Source organism: Crocodylus siamensis, chromosome 5, assembly GCF_052110815.1.
Source record: "Crocodylus siamensis isolate JL-2025a chromosome 5, ASM5211081v1, whole genome shotgun sequence".
Classification (NCBI taxonomy): Eukaryota; Metazoa; Chordata; order Crocodylia; family Crocodylidae; genus Crocodylus; species Crocodylus siamensis.
This window is the reverse complement of record NC_143399.1, coordinates 49,475,759-49,492,774: the sequence shown is the minus strand read 5'-3', so window position 1 is coordinate 49,492,774 and position 17,016 is coordinate 49,475,759. Positions and strand designations below refer to the sequence as shown.

General features: G+C 42.2%; 1 protein-coding gene across 6 annotated transcripts in view; it reads right to left on the bottom strand.

Moving 5' to 3' along the window:
• The window catches only part of RASAL2 (RAS protein activator like 2), a 286,489-nt gene that overhangs the window by 117,291 nt on the left and 152,182 nt on the right, over window positions 1–17,016 (bottom strand). For 5 of the 6 annotated variants that reach the window (XM_090047329.1, XM_090047330.1, XM_090047327.1 and 2 more), the window contains exon 3: window positions 14,806–14,932. In XM_090047329.1, the coding sequence (XP_089903455.1) occupies window positions 14,806–14,932 (127 nt within the window). Of the gene's footprint in view, window positions 1–6,168; window positions 6,229–14,805; window positions 14,933–17,016 lie in introns of those variants that run through there. The other variant, XM_090047332.1, reaches the window with a different exon arrangement.

The following is a 17,016-nucleotide window of genomic DNA, read 5'->3' as shown; positions in this document are numbered from 1 at the left end:
GTAGGTCAACTTGGATATGGCATGTGTTGCCTTTTTGCTGAAATCACTATTGTCCCTCAACTCACAGTCAACATACAAATGAGACTTTAAAAATGTGGAAAAAAACATAATTCCTATAATTAGAACTAGCTTTCCATGTCACCACAGTCTGAACTGCACCCCAGTTTCCTGTAAAGATGCACCTTATTCAGGTCTGTTTACACATTTGTAACAGAGCAGGAAGGGACATCCACACAAAGGAATTTAAGTGCTAAAAAGTCTGTCAGCTGCTCAGAGCTTCAGTTTTCCATTACTGTTATTGATAACACCAGCTGCACTGCTAGTGACCACTTTATCATAAGTGCTGATTGCACTCTAGGACAGGGCTCAAAAATCCACTTACCCCTCAATAGTGGCTAGCTGCCCCAGCTATTGATTTCCAGAAAATACATGCTTTTATTACATCAATTAAAGATTCTGCACCTTATGGCTGGGAAAGCAACCATCTAAATTTGAAAAATACAGGGTTGCCTTAAGTTTGCAGACAAATGGCTTCAGTACTACTGCTGCTACTCAAGGCATTTTTCAAATCAGTGACAGTGACTAATACTTGCTCAGATCCACTGCTTCCATTCAGAGACCTATAGGAAGCAATTAAGTTGTCAAGAATTGTATCAATTTCACATTACCGAGGCTGTTCCTTAAGCACTAAAGAAAAGGAATTGGAGCAGGGTAGATAAAAATAGGTCACTTTTATTTGGTTTTTAAATTTTTTTAATGTTACTCACTGTTTCTTATTATAATAGAAATGAAAACTTAAGAATGACTACATGTATATTAATCTATAAAATGGCTTAAAGTGTGCACACAGTAAACCTTCCTAGTTTACAAAAAGATTTTCATCTGATTGAGTATCAGCATGTCTTGTTACCAACCAATGAAAATCAACATATTTTTACAACTGAAACTAGATTAAAACTGATTGTTAAAATAATCTGACTTCAATCAATTCATCCTGCACTAGAATTGAATGCAAAGGGGTGCAATAACTAGTACACAGAGGGAAACATCAACAGAGACCACATCTTGTTGTAGACAGCCAGAAGGTACAGGGAGATAAGAGTGGCAAAAAACCTCCCCGCTTATACCCCTGAGAAGACCTTAACTAGGGAGTAAGATCCCAATCCCTTCCAGCAGTTAGAGGGTTTGGGGCTTCAAAATGTAACAGCTGTCTTGAGTCAAAGTAATTTGAAAAATGAAACCCCAAACAGGATCCAACACCCTAAAAGCAAGTCTAGCTTCATCAGAGCCCCTCCTGTACTGCTCCAGATGGTAGCAGGAAGGTTAGGTTTCTCATCCAAGTGTTAATTCAAACTCTGTTGCAATGCTTTGTCTAGGTATCTGGTGTGCTGTTAGCAGACCACATGGTACACTGTCAAGTGTACTGTGGACAACAACATCATAATATATAGCATTTTGCTATTTATACACCTCATAAAGTGCCTAATGCTGTACCGATATACACTTCTGATATGGCTTTATTGTTCATATTTATTCCATAATCCCATGGTGCCTCCCAAAGCATGAGAGAGAAAAAATCATGACACAATGAAGTGTTTTGAGTGTGGACCCTTATTTCTTCCTACGGCATTCCTGACAAAGCACAGCCTGGAAAAACAACAACACTGGCTCTGTCTTGAATTGTTCAAACTTAGCATTTACCCACTTACTCAGAAATGTCACATGAAGTCTTGGCTCACTTAGAGCTTTCTTGTATATGCCACTCATACTAGGAACAGAGATGTGCTCCAGTACTGGAATATATCCTATCAAAGATGTATGTTAAACCTGCCTTGCTGTCCCTGGTCACACAACAGGATGCCTTACCCAGCTAGCAAAGGTGAGGCTTAGGTAGCTATAAAGTGATCACTTTAGGTTGCAGAAATCCTGCTAGGCAATCAAAACTTCCTCTAGGACTAAGCGATAGGAATTTTCAGTGATCTGTATGGTCTGAACCTCATCTATAGCCCATGCAGATATGGGAGATCCAAGGCATGAAAGTAACTGTTCTTCAAGTGTAAACATTTTCGGTACCATCTAAAATGGAAACAAAATTAATGCTTCCAGCCCTTATTGGGTAATATGTAGAGGTGAAGTAGTCTCAAATATGCAGCAATAATTATCAGCCTGCAGCCAGAAGCACTTTATTGGACACCGAGTTGAATCTTAATGGATTCTAATCACCACTAGAACATACAGTCCTGCTCATCTCCAAGGCTTCTTTTGGGAATCGGGGATTTACGTGCGACACAGAGGTGTCTGCTAGGAAAGGGTTTATGATGAGCTCCAATGGAGTTCAATAACTGACTTTCCCTCTGTGGCTTTATTATTTTTCTTTTAAACAAATCATTTCTCTGCTGTGCTGCTGGAACATTTTAGTCTGCTTTGCTGATATAATCAGAGCAAGCATAGTTCCCTCCTCTCCCCTTGTGGTATAACAGAGCTCAGTTATGGTAAAGGTAAGAAGTTATCAAAATACTCCGCACACATTGGAATAAGCTTAATTTAATACCTATGGCATTTAGTAATTAAGGACTTTTTCTTTCCATCCAGCCATAAAGAGAAGTTGACCCATAGGAGGCCTGTCTCTGTCCAATGATATGTAAACAGCAGAAAATACCACAGGAATCACTGAACACTGCTTCATTTATTTATTTTTTCTTACCTCCCAGAGGTGTTGTGAAGATTAATTAGTCTGTGTTTGTACAGCACTTCGAAGATGTAAAGTGCAATGTAAGTAAGCATTATTATTATTTGATAGCGAACACATCTCCTGTGGTCCTGAATGGAAAATCCAACCTGTTAACTTATGTGGATTTATCTCCCCGTTGTATCTTGCTCAACAAATTCTGCCACCTTTTCCAACTCACTTCGATCGAACTCATTTCTAACGCAGAAAAGCCAGAGAGACTTCAGCACCTCTTTCTCTACATGTGACTTTTACCCCACAGCCTTGGGGGAGGCGGAAACATAGATCTCTTAAATGCTTAATCTTAAACTCACCCAATTTTGCAAATGAAATGCAAGAAGCCAGGTTTAAAGTCCAGGAGTCAGATGACCATTTTTTCCTTTTAATGGTTTAGAGCTGCTTATTTATCCTTGATATGGTACAACAGCATAAAACTGAATGCAGCTATCTAACATTAGCAGAAATACACAATCTAGGTGAGAGGCAAGGAATTTTGTGAGTGCTATCTTTTATTGGCCCAACTGCATGGCTGGGATAGACTTAGACAAGCTTTTGAGCAGAACGCAATACCCATCCATCCCAACCATGCAGTTGAACCAATAGAAGATAACACCTACAAAAATCCTTGTTGCTCACATATTTCCTGAATCATCACAGTCACAGCACCACTCCAACACTTTCAGATAACTTACCAAGTATAACACATGGTAAATTGATATGGGATCCTTAGAACATATTTTGGTCACTTGGACAAGATTGTTGTTGCTAGGATCCCAATAAGTCACTAAATCTAATGACAAAATGATTCAGTTGGTAATCCTAGTAAAAACATGGTGGCATGGACTTCAGCATAGGTTAGCTATCCAAGTAGGTAGCTGGAGTCCCAGATGGGCATGCATGGCCATGTTGAACCTCCTGATGCAGCAGCTTCACTGCTGTTATAGCTAAGCCAGCTATGTTAGAGCCAGCTCAGTGTACTCAATCACATGTCTCAGTTGCAGTGTAAATGTACCCTAAGTTAAGTTAAACAGGTGCAAAGCCCTGATATAAATGCAGTTAAGCCAGTTTAACCCATACCTGCATTACAGGTTATTAACATGAGGAATGTCAGTAAGAGTTAAGAATATCTAGAGAGAGCTGAACTAATTTAACCAGAATACAAATTAAAACACATTTAACTCTTCCATGACAAGGTCCAAGATATGGGAGAGGTCACTCTTGGGAGAAGGATATGTGCCATCACCTATTAAACTACTCACTGTTAAAACTTCAAAGGCGTGCAAAGTCAGGCAATGTAAGCAGGCTTCCGCTATAAGAACAAACAACATAAATACAGCAGTGTACCCAAAAATTCAACCACTCACCACAAATCTGTGCACAATTCAGAGTAATTCTCATAGGGCCCTGGGAGAAAAAAAGAAAGGGCAGGAGAAGGAATATAAGATGAATCAAGAAAAGCACTTTTGGATGAAACTGTAGTTTTGTTATAAGACAGGCCAACACCTGGCCCAACAGGATCATGCAGCTACTCTCCCTTGACAGTCAGTACAGGGTGAGAGAGGTCCAAGACCAGCAGTTTCTGTCCTTATAACAAACTTTAAAATCTTTTGAAGGGATTTATTTTGAGAGGAAAAAGGGACTCTGGGGGGAGGAAATACATTTCCAAGCAACCCTCCTGCCCGCCAAGGATTATAGATTCTATGTCAGTATTACCATTAATCTCTGCTCTGCAGAGGTTTAAAATTTAAACAGATATGCTTGTTCCAGGCTGAAACTGGACATTTGGCACATAAGAATTATAGCCGGGAGAGGGGGAGAAGGCAGCCTTCAGCACAAAGACAATATCATCTAGTTTTATTTGAATTATATGTGGAGGAAAAACAAAGAAGCTTAGCATTTTTATACATAGGAAGAGATCCAGCTGCCAGAGGGGATGTCACAAAGGTCTAAGCATCATGTTAGACATACTTAACCTCCCTGAAGCCATGCCAAACCAAGAGTAGCTGCATTTCAGCAGAGATGTATCTGGAGTTTGTTCTGCATTCTCGGATGAAAGATGCAAAGCAGATTTAATGTTTATAGAAACGAAAAGAAAAATAAAATACAACCTTAGTGACTTGTTTAGTTATAAACCAGTTCAATTATTCCTATCTAATGATCACAGAATTAGGTGAGAGGGCATTGCTACACTTGACTTTAATACTTAGTCATCAGCTATATGAAAAGTGTAGTCTGAACGGACCCATGTTCATGCCACTAAACTTACCACAGAGTTTTTCAGTCTCAGCTCTAAGAAGGCTGTGTGCATCAGTGTCGCAGGCCACAACTGAAGTGCAATAGCAGAGCCATGTGGCTAAACTTGCACAGTGCTCTCCTGCAGTATACATGGATCTAGCCAGTTCTTTGTCCATCTCTGATTATCAGGCTTTATCCTCAGAAGTGTGTTTATTGCATTGCTTTTACATCTTTCAAGTGATCTTTCAGTCAAGGCTTACTACAATGTTTTGCATATAGGGTTGTATACATGCAACACTTAAATATATTATTTGTAATCCAGGGACCCAAGAAAGGAATGGTATCAATTCTTTTAGATTCTTAAGTCTGTCAGAATCTCACATACACTTACATCTCAGACAGAAATCAGGAAGTCAGCTGATCTGGATTGGTCTCAGACTGGCATGCTGCAGGCATTCTCCCTCTCCCTCCTCCCTCTCCAGTATTCCTTACACAAGACATTATTGCAGAACCACAACTGAAGCTCCTGTTTTTGCTGCCTGGAATAATCACAATAGTAGACCAGAGATGGACATGTTGCAACTGGCAACAAGAGCAAAAGACAAGTCTGTTAGGAAATCTCTTATCAAAGACAAATTCAAATCTGTGAGGTGCAGGCATGGAGAGCTCTATGCTGCACCTTCTCCGCATTCACTTTCAAGTAGATACTCCTTGTATGCAAAGGCAGGTTCTGAGAGAGTCCAGTTCAGCACACAGCCCTGTTACAAGGCATGGTACACCTGCTTCTTTAAAAGGGTTGTTCCTTTCCTAAGTATAACCTTTACTGAATATACACACAGACATAACCCAGACTGGTGCATTGCAGATTCCTTTCTTGACCAGGTCCATAAACAGTACCCCCTCTTCTAAAAGAAAGGGTGTTTTCCAATCCAAAAGTTGCATTCCTTTATTAGGCAAGCATTTAAAGACTAGTGCACAGGCAGGACTGCAACCATCTGGTGCGCACACTGCAAATCATCTAAATCAATCTTAACAGGTTTATTCCTCTGTCACAAAGTATTCCTCTCAACTACATAATACAAACAGTGAGGCTCAGCTTTGAATGTTATTAGCAAACATAATATTGTAAGTCAGAAATAGCAGTTACTGAAATAATCCTAGACATCTTTTCAGTTAACTACTGGTCTCTTTTGCCAAGTTTTTACCTGAAGGAGGAGCACAGATTGTTTGTTTCCTTGGTGCAATCATCTCCCAGCTAGAAGCACTCAGCAACCACTCACAGAAACTGATGTAGGAAGCATATTCCAAGCAGCAGTGAAACTAAATATTACTTAACTATATTCTTCTGTTGCTCTCTACATTTCTAAGCCCCTGGACAGACCCTTTTAAACAGTGTTGAGGCAGGAATTCTCTTTGGCTGACTAGTCACCTGATAGCAACGCAGTATGGATCTGGCACCAACACAGACTGGTCTCATTTTTACCTCTTCTCCCCTTACATGCTACATCAGGTAAAAATTAAATTTTCACTGTAAAGAGTTCTACCCCAGGAGGCAAAGACAGAAAGCACTCGCTCACCAAAGGATAATTAAATCCATCAGCTGTATATTGGAACTATAGGAGACAAAGAGTTGAAGTCCAAATGAAAATTTCCCCTTCCATAAATTCCAAGTTTGGCTTAACTGAATTTTCTCTAGGGGCTGAGAGCAAAGTGCAATATGTTTAACTCCAGAGGGGTGAGGGAGACACTATAGTCCCATTTTTCAGAACTTAAAATTAATCTAGTTTTCAGAGGACTCAATGCTTCCGCTGGAGTTACTAAGTGCTGTGAGTAGGTGCTCAGCCCCTTTGAAACTCAGACTTCTTTCCAGACCTTACTTAGGATACCCAAATTTTCAAACTTGGGTCAGGCACATGTGCTAAAATTAGATGACCCGAGTTAATAACACAATACAAATTAGACCTCAGGTTTGGGTACAGCATTTAGTTTAGCCCAAGTCTCTTCCCCACCCGCAAACTATAGAACATAGGTAAGGATATCTGGCAAATGACTAAGAATGCTGAGAAGCATATTTGGACCACATGTATATTGCAATACAGTTAGGGATCAGCAATTATGACTACAAAGCACCGTCTGCCAAGATGTCACGCAAGAAATTTTGTACTAAATAAATCCACAACAGCTGCAAACTTCCCACCAGCCACCCACCTGCCAATTTTACCTTCTTGAATCCGTACCTGTGCTGTTTTTCCCTCCCACAAGCGAGTTCACTATGTTTCCTGCACACCTGCTCTTGTTCTTACTGCATGGACAAGAGTGCAGAGGGAGATCATTCACTAAGGGCAGCAGAAAGGGCTGAAGTACCGTCTTTGGAGCTGCATGGGAGGGGAAGGGGCCTGTCACACACACAACTCCTTAATCTCAAAGGAATGGAACCCAACACTCCTGTACAAATTAGAAGCCACACACACGGGACAAAACAAGTTATTTTTATTTATACTATGGTGACATCTGGAAGTGGTGGTTAGGACCCTACTGTGCCAAGTAGTGGAGACAGACAAACAGACCAGCCCCTGCCCTAAAACACAACATTTATTACGTAAAATAAACAGGTGGATGACAAATCAGCGTGTGCATAATGACAGAACAAACAGTAGCCCTCAAGTGTACCAGTATCCAGCATATATGTACATCTATTGATTGTGGGCATCAGAAGCAAAGTTTACAAAGGGATTTGGAGAACAGTGATACTGCTATGATTGTATCTGGATCATTTCCCAAGGGTGAAAATTTTACTCGTGTGACAGAAAAGTCAGGCAGCGGTGGCAAAGCAGAGACAGGAACTGGCAGCTCAGTAAAATGACTTCATAGTTTGACAGGGCTAGGACATAGATGGCCTTAAAATTCAAGTCATAGGCTGAAGGAAAATGAAATGTAGGAAGGGAATTGATCACGATGAGTTAGGAAGCAGGCTAGTATGTGGTGCTGCTGAGCTTTTTAGAAATGGCACTCTCAGCCCTGCATGCCTCAAACTGGCCTCCTCCAATGCAGTATTTCAGTTCCTGACACATCTGTGCCCATAGCTTCCTCAACCAGCGACACTGAATGAGAATTTCCCCTCCTGGGAGAATGGAGCCTCTGTGTCTCTGTCCCCATTTCTAGTACACAGCAGAGCTTCCTGACAGTCCAGGAGCTCCTGATGAGCACTGGCCATTCCCTGCTCCCTTCATCTTCCAACAAAATTACTGTTTTAATCAGGTAGTTAATTGTTTGAATTGTATTGCCATTGAGGAGCACTTGAATGATTTCAGATGAGTAATGCTGACCCATGACTTCCCTTGACTTCAGGGTGATAAAGGTATGTCTACACTGTATACTGCAGTGTAGCATAAAGATATCTGAGAAGCAAGGTGAATGGGCTCATGCAGAGATCCATGCTGCTGCAACTAGACTGCTTCCACAATCTGCAGTAGCTTTAACTGTGGTAGCTCAGGTACCTGTACATTACATTGCAATCTGCAGTGCAGACATGCTTAAAGCTCATGACATGCTTCATGCTTTGTTAGGTAGGAACAAATCTATTTGCATTGTCAATAATACCGATTACAGTAGTACCTAGTTACTGAATATGTAGTGCAGCATTTCTCAGCTGGGATGCCACGAGATCGTTTGAAGGATGCCATGGTGCCCAGCCGCAGAGAAGAAGTAAGCGCTGGCCTAGCACCTCCTGCCCCAGTACCTTGGCACCATTCCCTGCAGCCCCTCCCACCAGCCCCTGAAGCATGGGAGGAGCAGAGGAACAAACTGCTGAAAAAGGAAGCACCTGCCCTCCTGCAGTCCCTTTGCTGACCTCCCCTGCATGCCAAAAGGCACTCCCTGCTGTGGCTGGGTGGGCTGATGCAGGGCTGTGCCTTTTCAGGAGTAGAAATTGCTCCTCTCTCACTGCAAGGATAGTTGCCTACTCTGGGTGTCTAATGACTCATTCCCAAGCTTCTTGATCTGTTGCCTAGCAGTCCTGTGAGCACCAAGCATGGTGCATCATCTTCTGCCATGCTTTCAGGAGTGCCCTTCCATTACTACCCACCCTGCCTTTTAAAAGTGCCATGGGGTGTGAGAAGGTAAGTGCTATAAGAATAATATTTCTCTTTAAATGAGGTACTATTAAATTCTGAAAAGTTATCCAGGGGTGCCTTGGGTCTTAAGAGGTTGAGAACTGATCTACGACAGTCCACACTCTGAACAGCCTCCAAGGTAAATAAGCAAAAGATAGGAAAGAAAATCAGGCGTAGAACAGAAGCAATATGGCCATAACAACTCAGAGACAGAACTGGGAATAGAATTCATGCCTCCCATGTCCCAGCCCATGCCCTATCCATGGCCCACAACTTTCGCATATTTTAAAGGTCTTACTAATCAGCATCCATAAGTCAGAGACGTTCCAGTGTGTAAATCAGAGGCCTCTGCTGGATGATCTAAGTTCAGCGTGGCATATGGAATTCAGGGCCTCAAGTATAATTAAACACCTTAATGTAAAGTAATACAATGCCACAAACAAACTTTTATGCAAAGCAAATTTAAAAAGGTTACAATCACTAGAGGAACAAAGGAACAGCAGCTCTAGTACTCAAGCAAGCATGCTAGCTTTACTTGGAGCAATCAGATCAGTAAAGCAGCAACAGGCAAGCCAGTATCAATGGTGGGAGGTGGAGGGAGATTCCACTATTTAACCAATTGAACAGACCAGAATCTGCATTCAAATCCTACTAAATACAGGAGCGTTCACTGCGTAAATCTGAATCAGAGGTTTTAGTTTGGACACATCTGTATTGCCAATATTGCAATTGAATGCAAGCTTAAGCCAGTATTTCATGGATGCTTTAATCAGGGGGAACAAAAAATCCTTCTCCCATGCCCATACGACTAATTAAACTGCAGTTTCCAGAACCACAAATTTTTGAAATGCCACAAAGTTGCTTATTCTTCCTTGTTCCTCTATATTTAATGTGTACATCAGCATATAAACTATCGCACCTGAGTAGCTTTTAGGGTAACTAAAGAGACAAAGTTGCATGAAATTAGGCATGTTTTAGACTCAGTAGACCAGAATCCTTTTTATTTGCTAGAATTGTTTTAAATAGAGCCTTGAAGCAGTCTCATTTACAACGGCTAGAAAGGCAAATGGTGATCAGATTGGCACCTGCCATTTAAAAAAAATGTAAATAGAAACCGAAAAGTGGTGTATTAAGATAACGATATCACATGCAGGCACCTGTTTAGAACAACAGGGGAAATGCCTTAAAACCACTTTTTAAATCTGAAACTAGTAGCAGGCTTCTCCATTCCACTCCATTCTAGGATAGCAAAAGCTGAGGAGCCTGACAAAAACTAAGTAAGGTCTGTGTGGCAAGGCAGACAGAAATGCCTGCAGCCAATGGTGTGGGTTTTAATCCTGCTCCCCACAAGGAACTGATCTCACCTTTATTACAGCCCCCCTAGTACAGCTTGTCTAGTAGGTGCAGAGGCCTTATTCACTTCACAGTTAGCACAGAACCTAGTCTCACCTGCCCTACCTCTTACCAGTAGGAACTGCTACATCATGAATGCTAGAAAAAAAAACCCAGCAAATTTTTACATAAAAGCTAAGGAAAAATAAGGTTAATTGCATCAACAGGTCAAATAATTTTTAGTTCCTTTAAACACAGCTCCCTACCTCTCTTTTCCAAAGCACTGAACCTCTAAATGCATTTTCCTCTTTTGCATCAATTACAGCTTTTCTAAGCATCAGGGTATCTTGGGAATCAACTTTGTTTTACCTTCCTTCCAATTAGATTTTAGAGACAGACTGTGTTGTTACTAATTATGTGTTCTCCCTGGTATGGTAATTCTTTCCTGATAACTGAAGCTGTAATTAAGGGGGAATTCTGCCTCTTCGGTTCCTACACCTTGTAATTCAGTTCAAAAGATCTTGGGAGGGAGGAAGAATCCTTATCAAGTCTTCAAAGATGGCCACAAAATGACGCATCTAAACCAGTGGTGCTCAACCTTCTGGCTTCACGAGCCAGATGAGCGGGGCAGGGCCAGTCCATTGGCTAGGTTTAGCCCGGCCCCAAGAGAAGGCCGTAGAGCAGGGGCGGGCAATTATTTTGGGCAGAGGGCAGCTTACTGAGTTTTGGCAAGCCATCGAGGGCTGCATGACAGGCAGCCCAGGGCAGATTAATATTAATTTTCTAAATTGTTTAGGGGCCCCGCGGGCCAGATAGAATGGCCTGGTGGGCCGCATCCGGCCCCCGGGCCACATTTTGCCCACCTCTGCCATAGGGCCTAGCACCACCCTCTCCCACCTCCATGCACCAGGATTCCCTGGGGGCTTGGCACTGATCCCTCCTGGCCCCGCATAGTATGGTGGGCCCTAGAACCTAACACCAACCCCTCCCAGCTCCCCACAAACTGGGATTGGGCTCTGGGGTCCAGCACTGCCCCCATGTACTGGGATCAGGATCAGGCAGCCAGACTCCATTTCCTGGCAGCCCCAGCACTGGCAGCTCCACGAATGGGAGAGGGAGAGGGAGAACCAAAACTAATACTATTGCCATCCGTTAACTTTTATAACAGAACTAGCCAAAAAACCTCATTGCTAAATAATAATTTCAGACATCATGATAAACCATAATGCCTGTTGTTGCTTTGTTAAGCATACACTAATGCTAGGACAAGTTAGATATTCTTATCAGTTTTGCATACCAATTTCTCTGCTGAATATTTTATCTTCCCCTGTTGTACTTTTCAGCTTTTGGTGTCCATTCCAAAGCTATTTTGGTCCAGCTGTTATCTGTGCTGCTAGTGATACGTTCTGCCTGCTGTCATCTGCTTCTCTTTTTCTTTACATGATTGTAAAGAATTCTTTCCTTCATTGGTTTGCCCTCCGGCTCAATGTCTTGTCCATAAAAATATTCTTCTTCTCTCTGTATCATCCTATTCCAACCTTTTTCAATCAGTGGCAATTTGTGATCACTGACACACCACATCTTTAGTTCAGAAGAAATCGTCTGTACTGTAGAGCTATCAAAGATTGTAGTTTCTCACTTTATCATTTTCCCCTCTCTTTCTTTGAATTTTTTCCACTTCCCTCCCACTCTAGGTACTCGCATCTTCTTGGATACAAAGGAAGGTGGGGGCCATCAAATTCTTCACAGTAGCTGTATACTCTATGGGTGCGTCTACACGTGGTAGTAAGGCGAAGTAATAAATGCTTTAAAAGATGTTACACATGCATATAAGATTGTAGTAAACACTATATACAATACAAGAGTTGCATGTGAGTAAATCATTTTATAATTATGCTTGGCAGAATTCAATTTTTATTTCTTTATTTATTTTACAATGACTAAAATCTATGTTTATTTTTAAACATTTATAGATTTTTTATTGATTTGAATTTTCAAGATTGCACAGAATTACAGGTGTGGGGGCAGACAATTTAGTATGTCAGTATACTGTTAAAAGCTTTATAAAAAAAAAATCACATTAAAATATATAACAGTAAATATCCATAAATCAATATAGCATACCCTCTTTAAAATATTCTGTTAATTCACCAGGAAAGAGCTGGGCAGACAGGGACCGCAAGAGGAGGGCAGTGGCACTCTGGAGCTCTGGGAACACAGGGGGAGGCAGCCACCGCCCAGCCTAAGGTGGGAAGCAGCTCCCTGAAGCCCTTTAAGGGGATAGCCCTTCCTGGTGGGCACCAGCAGAGGGTCAGCCTGGTTCCTTGACAGCTATAGCCTCCTTGCCCTGTGGGCAAGCATAGGGGCTTGCACCTTAAAGGGCCATGGGGTACAAGGAGCTGCTTTCCACCCTGGGCAGGGCAGCTGCTGCCTCTTCCCATGTTTCCAGAGCTCCTGCCTGGCCTGCCCCTGTGCAATTGCGGCATGGACCAAACTCCTACCAAACCCAGCCCAGTCCAGCCCCTACACGTGATGAGGTAAGGGCCAATCTCAATCATGCAGGGGCTGGCCTGGACTCACCAGGCTCCAGCTGGACCTGGGCAGAGCAAGTGGCCAGCAACACCAGGCTCCTGGCTGCTAAGAGCTCTGCCCCTCCCACCCCCTCTCCCAGTACAGACCTACCAGCACAACCTCCAGCTCCTGCAGCAGGTACCCAAGCTGCCATCAGAGGAGCAGTGTGCAGGCCATGCAGCCAGGGCTCCCCCCAACCCTGCCTGCAGCAGCTGCCATGCATGTGTGTGCGCATCAGCCCCTATCTGAGATTTCCTTACTCCTGTCCCAGGTTTTGGGGGTTTGGTTTTTTTAACATCTTTCTATAAATGTTGATGATTACTGATGGAAATATTTTTCCACTGATCTGTGAGAGATGGGTGAAACTGATGTTTATCTATGTTTACCAATACAAACCGAATCCCACTAAGCTTATTTCTATTGTAACACATACACAAAAAGGCAGTTAGCCATACTCACTTTGGCACCTCCAGACTTTCTATGATTTTAATGATTGACTATAACTTTCTTTCGATGTTTAGGTTATGTAGTTCACTTTTTTGATTGCAAAACAAAGCAATGATTTTAATGACCATTTGAAAAAAAATCCATTTGTTAATCCAACTAATGCATATATAGTTTATCCCTATGAATTCTATCATCTACCCTCCTAGAGTCTCCAAACTTCAAAATGGAAGAGATCAGAAATCTCTTTCCAACATTAAAACCTGTGATAGTTCTTCACAAATATAGCCTAACAAACTATTATAATTGCAAGCTGCTAATTAGCCATCTTGTAGCCATCTACAAGAATTTTCTGTGTGTAGTAGCCCATGCTATAGTCCCTTTATGCATGTAATCACAGACTAAAATATTCTGGGAAAAGACCGTCACATTTATCAAATTAAAATAGCATCCTTACTTTTGCTGTTTAAAGATACACTACAGCCTTTTTCTTGTTGCCCACTCTTTCCTTGGCTCAGGATTTCATACCTGGGCCAAAGCACAATTTCTGACTGCCATATCTGGCTGCCATGCTCTTTCACAAGTAGGCAATGGAAAGACTATATTGCTATTGATGCCTTGGAAGGGAGGCAGTAATCACTAGCACTGCTAGGAAGGGTCAGAGCATCTCTCTTCCTTCGCATCTCCTTTGGCTGCTTTAGAAGGGAGAAAAATCCTGGGAAAGAGGAGAAAAGCTAACATTGAGGAAATCACATCTGTACCACTTTTTTCAGTTTTCACTTGTACCCTTTGCTCTTTTTCCTGAGATTCACATTCAAATCTGTATGACTGTAGTTAACAATGACAGAGCTCTTGGCTGTATAGCTCACTGGAGTGGAAGCTGCAACCAGAGCAAACAGTTGTGATACTCTCCAATCAGGCTAAAATACAAAGCCAAGGAACTTTAAAGAGGCTTAACAAAGATAAAACAAAACCAAGCAACAGCTCTAATGAACAGCATGAATCACTTAAAACTCTCTGTAAAACATCCAGCCCTATTGACCATGGATTCATGGTTATAAATCCCAGCACTGTTTAGTAACGTCACAAATGCAGTTACAAATCTCAGCGTTTTGCAGCAACACCACCCCCTACTAGTACTGAACAATAGTCTTACTGATGTTCAGATAAATCTAAGCACTCTGAAGTCACTTTCTTGTCATACAATTATAAACAATGCCACTGCCTTATGACCTCCACCAATATTTAGCTGAAATGCTATTGATTCGAGTAAGCTGACTACAGTAATGCTAGATAGGAAGTGATTTTTCTTTTTAACACGGACCAATACATCTATAAATTAGTGCACTCTTTTTAAAAATAAAAAAGATGGAAAAAACTTACCGAGCTTAGTGGCTCCCTCTGGTGGATATTCAGGAAACTGACCCTCAGAAGGGACGCTTACTGTACGTCGAAGGCACCGCCCTTTTGCAGCTTCTGCTTGCTGATCCTGTACCCCCTCGACAGACATCTACATAAAAGGACATACACAGTTTTAATTAGTTAGTTCTGCTACAATTCTTCTAATTCCCAGTCTTGATGAGCCTAGTTTTTCATTGACCTAGAACTATCTTTCAGACAGGGACCAGCCGACCAGACTCTACCACAAAGTTCTTCTAGAGAACTACCTTACTGAGGAGTCCAAATTTATGATAAAAGAAATAAGCAATCAGGAATTGCAAGCATACAAAAGGATCCATGTACAGCACACCAATCATATGCAGGTGTGCATGCAGCAGTGCCAGAAAAGTCACCAAGCAACAACAACAAAAAAACCCAACCCGTGTGACTTCAAAGTAGCCTTGAACCTGGAAACTGGCTTCCCCATAGCAGAGGACCAAGATCCATTGTCCAGCAGTACTATTTAGTACTTTCCACGCAGTCAGACAGAGGTTGCTAACTAGATCATTACACCCAAGACAGAGTACAAAAGCATTTTTCAGGCTCAGCACAGAACATTTTAACAATTATTAGCCATAGTCAGCATTCCGTGGCATATTTTGGAAGTATGACTCTGCTTTAAAAGTGCACAGATTACAACCCTCTCCGTGACGACATGGATAAATTCCCTCTAGAGTTTGGCAGAGAGAGGGATTCAGCTGGGTAAGCTTGTCATATCAGAGAAGTAAATTTAATATAAGGTTTTGGAATTACACTCTTTGCAAGAGTGGACTGCACACAGAGAACGAAGAATGGGATAAATAAAGCCTCTATTGAAGAAACCAGTCCTATTTTCTCCCCTCTAAAGACTAAAGGAATGGCTACCCAAATAAACTGCCACAATATAAGCTAGAGTAGGAAGTTACAGGGACCAGGCTTTCCACGTTAACTGCCCATGGGCATCCACTTATCCTGCAGGCAGTATAGGACAGGCTGCCCCTCAATGACAACAGGGTAACCTTCCCCTGTGGCACATGCTAGGTTAAGCACACACTTGGGAAGTTAAAGCAGAATAGCTAATGCATTGTAAACTCCCCTCCCCTCAGCTTACCTTGTGTTAACTTGTTCATGTAGCCTACCCTGAGGAAAGCTGACCCATCTGTTTGAAATGTTGAGTACAGGAGACATTATTTTTTTGAAATTCTGGCAGCAGGAAGATTTTTGCTAGGTACTTGCATTTGGCCCCACAGGGGCTGGTTTTACTTGAAACACCTGGCTGGGCTGACTAAATTTTGCCAGACATGCTTGTGCTGGAACAAACTGATAAATTGAGCAACAAATCACCAGAGCTGTAGGGTATTGACAAAAGCCCTGAAAGAGCCTAGGAATGAAGTGGCTGCACCACTAATAAAGACATATGGTCTTTGATATCAACTGTAGCAGAGCACTGGACACAAGATTCCAAGCTAGGACGGACCAATTTTTCCTGATTCAGTATGGCATACAAAGGGAAAGAGAAACTTTTGGTTGAAAAATGTATTACTGCTGTGAAGGAAACGTGGAAATGCCTGTAATGAATATGACGGATATTATAAATTACATCTGCCTGTCTCTTATAATTCTTTACTATATGATTATTGTTGGTTCATTCACAAATGGGTTAGTCTACATGACAACAAGAGAGGGAACAGGTAGGACAGACGCAGAGAATCAACTGCTTGGAAGTCTGTTGCTGACCCTTTTGCTTTCCCTTCCATGGGCTATATTAGTGATGTCAAAGATCTGCCCCACAAAGCCACGTTATCTAATCGATGGGGCAGCCCACAGGGCCAGATATTTGGTGGTGGGGCAAGTGGCAGTAGCATTAATTGCTGTGGCTCTTGGAATTGCAGCAGCCACTGTCATTCACCTTCAAATTTCTGACCCCCAGGCAGTCCCATGGGCTGGATCTAGAGCAAGGATCTGCTCCCAGAACAGAAGTTTGGTGATGGGATGAGCAGCATCTACCAAGGCTTCTAGAGCTGCAGTGACTGGTGTTGTTGCCTCTGGCCCACCACCACATTTCCAGCCCCACCAACAAAGCCACAGGCCAAATAACACAGCCCCATGAACCAGCCCTGTAATACTCATCCCACCCTGTGGGCCAGATGATTTTGACACCTCTGGGCTATATAA